Here is a 7,115-nt window from a genome sequence, read left to right as displayed (position 1 = left end):
GAAGGTTCGTGTTCGAGCCAAACATCAGCCTCGAAACCTTACCGACTTGGAGAGGATCTGCACAGGGGAGTGGGACAAAATTCCTCCTGAGATGTGTGCAAACCTGGTGGGCAACTTCAAGAAACTTCTGACCTCTGTGATTGCCAGCAAGGGGTTTGCCACCAAGTACTCTAAGTCATCTTTTGCGAAAGGATCAAATACTTATTTCACTCATTACAATGCACATCAAGCTCTGACTTTTGAGCACTGGGTTTTTGAGGGTTCTTTTGTTATTCTGTCTCTCACACCTACAATAAACCTACCATTACAATTATAGACTGGTCATTTCTTTGTCAGAGGGCAAACGTACAACATCAGCTGGGGATCAAATACTTCTTTCCCTCACTGTAGCTGTTTTCACCACTTTTATTTACAAGTACATAGTAGTAGTAACTGTGTTTGTTTACCTATCTTCCATTCTCAGAGGGGTACTAACAATCTCTTTATCAATACATGGGGGGGGGGGGGGGGGGGTGCTAAATCCTACATGCTACAGCCTTCGGAATAGTCCTGTGGGCTCATAACTGAATAACTGGAACTTTTTCAAAAGGTGTTTCTACTATACACTTATTTATACCCCCTCCCCATCACTAGATCCCAAAAATAAACTGCCAGATCCATTACATATATACAGTATACTAAGTGGATATACATACTTTTTTTTTGGAAGGGGGGATTGTAGCTGGTCTAACTATAATGTGGGGGACTGGTAAGTAAAACTGGGGGAGTGTATGGAATGTTCTGCATGTTACCACTGAGATAGGTAAGCTGTTCCTTCTCAAAAGCACCATGTCATCCTTTTCATATACACATATAGTGCAGATGCTTATATAGATGAAATACAGTATGTTTTGTTATAAAACGTTTGATTTAAGAGATACCAATTCAACAGCTATAAGCATCTGCATTTTGTTGGGGGTGGTCTTTCCCTAGTTAGAGATTATCTACCATTCGCAAGGCGATACTAGCCATCAGTGGCTCTTTGGCAATAAATCTGGGTGGTCTAACCCCTGTATGCTACATTCCTCAGGTAGTCCTGTCATATCTGGAGAGTGGATTTTCACATGGAGTTCCTACTCCACACTTATTTATGGCCCCTCAATCACTAAATCCCAGGAATATACTGCATCTCCTAAACTGAGATATGCCAGACCTACAATGTAGGGGAGAGGTAAATAGGACTGTAGGAATGGGGGGTTGTATAGAATGGCCTGTATGTGTTTTTATTATCACCCCAATATAGGTAAGCGGGTATTTCCTTTTCACATTTATTGCAGATAGATTCACTCCAGTATGTTGGTATAATAAATCATTTAATGTAGGAGATACCAATTGAATAGCTTTAGGCCACTGCCTGCATTCTGTTGGGGGGGTCCATCCTTAGTTATGAATACACTGAATATAACATTCTTCTATATTTGACAAAGTGATCTATAACCTTTTGCAGACGTAAAACTGCAGCTTTCAATAAAATTATATAACAAGTACATATTACCTGTTATGGTATGGCCTAAAGTTCTTCTTTAATGTTCTCAGAAAACAAAACACAATTATTAGTATAGAAATCTTTAATACCCCCATAAGTTCAATATAAGAAAGTAGGAAGATTGTCTTTTCAATGATATGGTACAATTTCACTCAGATGGTAACATAACACATAACACAGTCATCACCCAATACAGGAGAAAATTGTTTAGTGGTTCTGTACACAGGTTTAACTCAATGATAAGTTCATGAAAGTGATCTGTCTCTATTTATTAGTGATTTTACAGCCCAAATGTCCTGTCCTATACAAAAGTATCTTTAATGTATAAAATAAAAATGTATAGACCCTGAATTAAAATTTGCTTGATCACAGTTGGAGCCTTAATGCTAAAAAGATGTTTTTTTTGTCAAATGTCTAACATAGGGGATATTCCTATAGTAATCAATCATGAACCTAAAAATATGCCCCTGCATTCTGGGGTTTCAAAGAATAGGGGACCAACCCTACAGATTTTAAGGCCCACAAGCCTGACCTGAACGTATGGTGGACACAGAGTTCTGATTCAGCTCAATGACAACTTCTTTGTGGAGTTTAAAGTAAAAAATAAGGGCTCCTGTATGACCATCTAAATAAGTACCAAATGTAATCATTATGTGACACACAAGCTTCATAAATTCTCCTTCATTTGTCTCTTGTCTGCTCTTCCTTCCAGACACTGCAGGTCACAAGTTCCAGCATAGTTCAATCGCAAGGTACTGATTTAAAAAAATGCTAGTGTAAATTTACACTAAGGTTGCGTAAACATGTCAGATAATTATCCACTGAGACAAATAGTCTTGTTCACCTAAAGCAAGAATCTGACATGAATACAGCAGTCACCTGACGTTAGTCATCAATCTGCCATGGCGGATTCATGAATGTAAGATCGGGAACAACCGCTATTCAAGTCAATAGAGAAGAGCACAGGAGTGCCGTTCACTCATCCGCCCTTCTCTCCTCTCCATAGAACATAACCTGTGCTGTGTGTACAGCTCTCGTTGATTCATCTGTCACTAGAAACGATATTTTATCATATATTATCAAAAGTTTACATGTGTATGTAGCCCAAGTCTCTGATCTCTGGCCTGCCCTTTTTATAGCACAAACTTCACCACACGTTGACAGCTAGGATGGGCACCCTCAATGACCAATTGTGAGGTGAAGTAATCTGGAAGGGGTTGAGAAGCACTATGACTATAAAACTAAAGACTGTATAATAGTGTGCCATGGGCTTGTGGGCTACTAGAGCAGTGGTCCCCAACCTTTCTGACAGCAGGGCCTTTAACATAAAATAAAATTTTGCCACGGTCCGGTATATGTACAGCTTACACTACTCTGCTATTCTCAGCAGCTCGGCCTCCTGTCAGCACACTAGCTGAGAATAGCAGAGTAGTGTAAGAGAGCTGGGGTGCTGTCAGGTGGAAGAGGAGCTGCTGGGAATGGTAGAGAAGTGTAAGCCTTACATACATTGCTCTGCCATTCTCAGCAGCTCCTGTGTAAGCAGTGTGATCAGAGCCGCCCGCGCTCCCGATTTGGGTGCTTCTGCCTCCTGTCACTCACCAGCCACGGACAGGCAGCGGTCCTCTGTACTAGAGAACTCAAGAGATGTGCACAAACCCACTTTCTGCTCTCAAGTTTACAAGTTTTTATGTAATTAAGATTTATTCAGAAGAATAAACAAAAGACAAATTACATGTATAAAAAAAATTTACAAAATGTGAATAGGACGTACATACTAATAAGTCACCATATAAAAAAAAAGCAAAAACATTCTGAAAACACCTTGACATATACAGAGAGGAAAATGCGGTTTATGACTATAACCAGGACAATATGGGTGTTGCCGCTGTTGTTCCCATGATTTATTTACACAAGGTAACAATGATTTTATGACCAGTGATTAGTTAGGGTTTAATAGCGTAGGATATTTTTGAGGAAGGCAGTGCTTGAACAATACCTGAAAAGAGGAACTCACAGAGTCAGAAAAAGGAAGATAAAAATTGAATGAGAAGTGTTTAAGAGAGAAGAAGGGAGAGCGAAAAAGAGAAGAAAAATGTTACAGGAGGGCAAAAAAGGATTTGGTGGCTGGAAAGATGAAGGGAATAAACACAGGCTTTTAAGCACAAAATTGAGTCCCACATCACAGTAAATGATCAAACATAAATGATGTGTTTGTTCATCAAAGCCCACACCACAGTATATGACCTAAAGCCAAATATATATTAGTATTTATGAAATTAACAAAACTAAATTATGGCCACAATTAATCTCATGTAACAATCTTCAACAGATCCAGAATTTCCAGAGGATCTTCTTGTGAATGTAAGAAGAAACCAGATCAGATAGGTGCACAGAAGTTTTTCTGACTAGCAAAAAAAACAAGTTTGTTTGCAAGCAGGATATTTAAATTAAAACATTTTAAATTGCCAACACGTTTATGTTAAAAATAGTGTAATATTGCTTTAAGCCCAGCTTCCTTCTATGAGTGCAGGTACAGCTCCTGAGCTCGTCTCCTTTCTTAACTTGCAGCAAAACATTGGAGATGATTGCTAATGCTTTCTCTGAAGTGTTTAAAACTGTTGCTATGAACCAAAAAGACTATCTGTGTTTTGTTCCACATGCTTGGAGGTTCACTTTCAACAATGGCACCATCATGCTATTTTGTAGAACATTCCCCATTGGCTTTTGCGCAAAATGTTGATCCAATAAAATACCAATAGGCTTACCAGTAGCCAAAACACTGCCAATAACAATGGAATGGAATAATAATTATAGGGAATAGCTGTGCTCAGACTATGCACACTAACGTTTTTACATATTCTTAAAAAGCACCTTAAAACAGGCCCTGACTAGCTATAACCCGCTGCAAGTATAGACAAGGTGTGGACGTTTCACAATGAAGGCACAGAAAGCTTTTTTTTTTTTTACTAGGAGAGCAGATTTTGGCAGTAGCAGTCTATATAATATATGTATATATTTGTACAGCTAGAAAAGTGAGTGAAGGCTTGTTGTAAACCCCTTTTTGGGTTTACTAAGCCTATGCAAATAATTGAATGCCCATAGTCTTGGCTTGGGTACACTATAGGCTCCTTTATGATTGTTGGCTATTTTATACTGCACACTGCTGATCATTAGATTTATTGTGTTTCTCTACTTTTTTAATATGGGGGAACCTCCTAAAATAACTTTTGGGTCTTCAGGAAACCCCTGCTATAATTACTATATCAACAATGAACAGTATATTAGTGTGGTGGTTAGTAGGAAGAATGCCTCTATCATTGCTGGCCAAAGAGAAGAAAGTCACCCAGATCATTGGTATCTGGTAAACTGACCTGAGAGTCTCAAAGTGCTCATTGCTCAAGGAACCCCCAGAGGAGGAAACCTATGGTTCAACAAAACCCTGGTTGGGAAAAACTGGACTATATGATTTACTAAGTCCATGTATAACATTTATGGCAGTACCACAGCAACTGCCCCACTCAGCCTTTTTACATGTACCTGTGTTTGAAAACGTGACCTAACAAGCAGCTCTCAAGAAAAGGAAGAAAGTAAATTTAGAAAAGAATTGGTCCCTGAGATCACACTGGTGAGGCCCTAGGAAAACCACTTCGAAGGCCCAAGACCTTATCGCTCATTTCTTCAGCGCCTTAGCGAGCCTGTCCCAGAACCATCCTTGTATGTGGGGGTTTGTGTAATCACATACTGTAATGAACCGGAGGATGCTGGGAAATGGTCTCTTCATAGGTTTAAATTTCACTGGAATTAGCCTTCTTTCTGTAGCGCCTAAACAAAGAAAAGAACATACAAACAGAAACATAAATCATCTAACAACATAAATCAGAAATTATAATATACACGGCACGACTGCCAACAGCTTCTATAAACTGTACTATGTGCATACATTAAACACACCCACACACACACACAAAAATGCGTGCATATATTAGTACCATTAGGGAGGATATAAACTTGCCACTCTTTATTCCAAAAAAATTAATGTCAGGTTACAAACAACAGGTCTAAACCCAAATGAGTTCCTTCATTGGGTAAGATGCATAAAAGTAATACTACTTTGTTAAAATGTAGCAAAAAAAAAATGCAGAACAATACCCTTCCACAAGAGGGTATTTTTACTACATTGAAATGAATGAGATTTACTTTGTATATTTGTATATGTTATACCATATATGGGATCTCATCTGAATTTTGATGGAATGAAGGCTCACATATTCAGAACTATGAAATTAATCACAATTATCAAATTACTATAAGAAATTGTAATGATAATATTAAAAATGTTATATAAATAGAAAAAAAAAAGTTTTTTCACATTCTGGCCTATATTTTACACTAAAGACTAAGGCTACGTATACATGTTCAATAATTGTCGTTGGAAAGGATCTTTACATACAGCGCCATTCTGCTCTATGGAGAGGGAGGGGGAGAACGACAGAGCAGCAACTCGCTGCGCTCTCTCCCCTTCACTTGTAGTACAATCCACCAGAATGGATCCATGAACAATGTTGGACGAGCGCTGTACACATGTCAGATTCTTGTCCATTATCAGACCTGAGGCGATTATCAGACGAGAATCATCTGACGTCTGTACGTAGCCTAAGGCTATATATTAAAATTAGAAAAAACTCTGTTGATGCTAAAAAATGCTGGTTAGCTGCTGTGTAAATTTAATTATCTGAATTATCTGAATTAATACTCTGGCATTTTTTATCCACAGCACTTGTCTCTATTTCGGTCCAGACTATGCTGATAGCTCTTATGGCTTCCGCTCTTATGGCCTCCGCTCTTAAGTGAGGTATAAAGGGTTACAACTCCAGTCTTGTTTACCAGTCCCCTAAGTTTGTTAAACAAATTTCCATCATGATGACGTTCAAAAGGTAAAATCTGCAACAGTGCCACAGAATGAAAGAAAAAAAAATATGACAGGAGTTCTAACCTTTCTTTACCCTAATAAAGCAAATAATGTTATTGTTGTAGTTGGAGAGTTCCCTTTACTTTCTGTTTGTTAAAACAGGACAGGAAGTAATGGGAAATATATAGCAGAGTATACCTCTCTTAGATTGTTAGCTCTTCTGTGCAAGGTCCTCTCCTCCTCCTGTGTCATTGTTTGTATCTGTCTGTCACTTGCAACCCCTATTTAATGTACGACACTGCATATTATGTTGGCGCTATATAAATAATGTTTAATAATAATAATTGTTTTTCTACTTTATTAAAACTGTTTGGACATACAATTTAGGGATTCAATAGGACCCTATGTATCTTCGGCTATTGATTGGCTGGGCCAGGCTGATGTGCATTCATTTAAGCTATGTACAGCGCTCGTCCTTCATGAATCCATCCTAGCAAATCCACGAATGATCGTAATGAAAGTTAAGGCGAGAGAGAGCAGTGATGTTCCGCTCCATTGTTCTTCCCCCTTCTCTCTCCATAAAGCAAAACGGCGCTGTATTCACATTGCTCATTTGTGCATTGATCAGTCTTTTGTCGTTGGAAAAGGATTGTGAAAGAACCTTCCAACGACAAATATTAC

At 38.5% G+C, this 7,115-nt stretch overlaps 1 protein-coding gene across 1 annotated transcript in view; it reads right to left on the bottom strand.

The window, feature by feature from the left end:
* Positions 1 to 1,589: 1,589 nt before the first annotated feature.
* Positions 1,590 to 7,115, bottom strand: part of MYD88 (MYD88 innate immune signal transduction adaptor) — a gene marked incomplete at its 5' end in the record, with an annotated part of 8,960 nt that continues 3,434 nt past the window's right edge. The window contains one exon of the mRNA XM_072413390.1: positions 1,590 to 5,365. Coding sequence (XP_072269491.1) covers positions 5,196 to 5,365 — 170 coding nt within the window. The remainder of the gene's footprint in view (positions 5,366 to 7,115) is intronic.

The sequence above is a fragment of the Pyxicephalus adspersus genome, chromosome 5, assembly GCF_032062135.1.
Source record: "Pyxicephalus adspersus chromosome 5, UCB_Pads_2.0, whole genome shotgun sequence".
NCBI lineage: Eukaryota > Metazoa > Chordata > Amphibia > Anura > Pyxicephalidae > Pyxicephalus > Pyxicephalus adspersus.
Note: the sequence above shows the minus strand (reverse complement) of the source record. Positions and strands in the feature narration are given on the sequence as shown.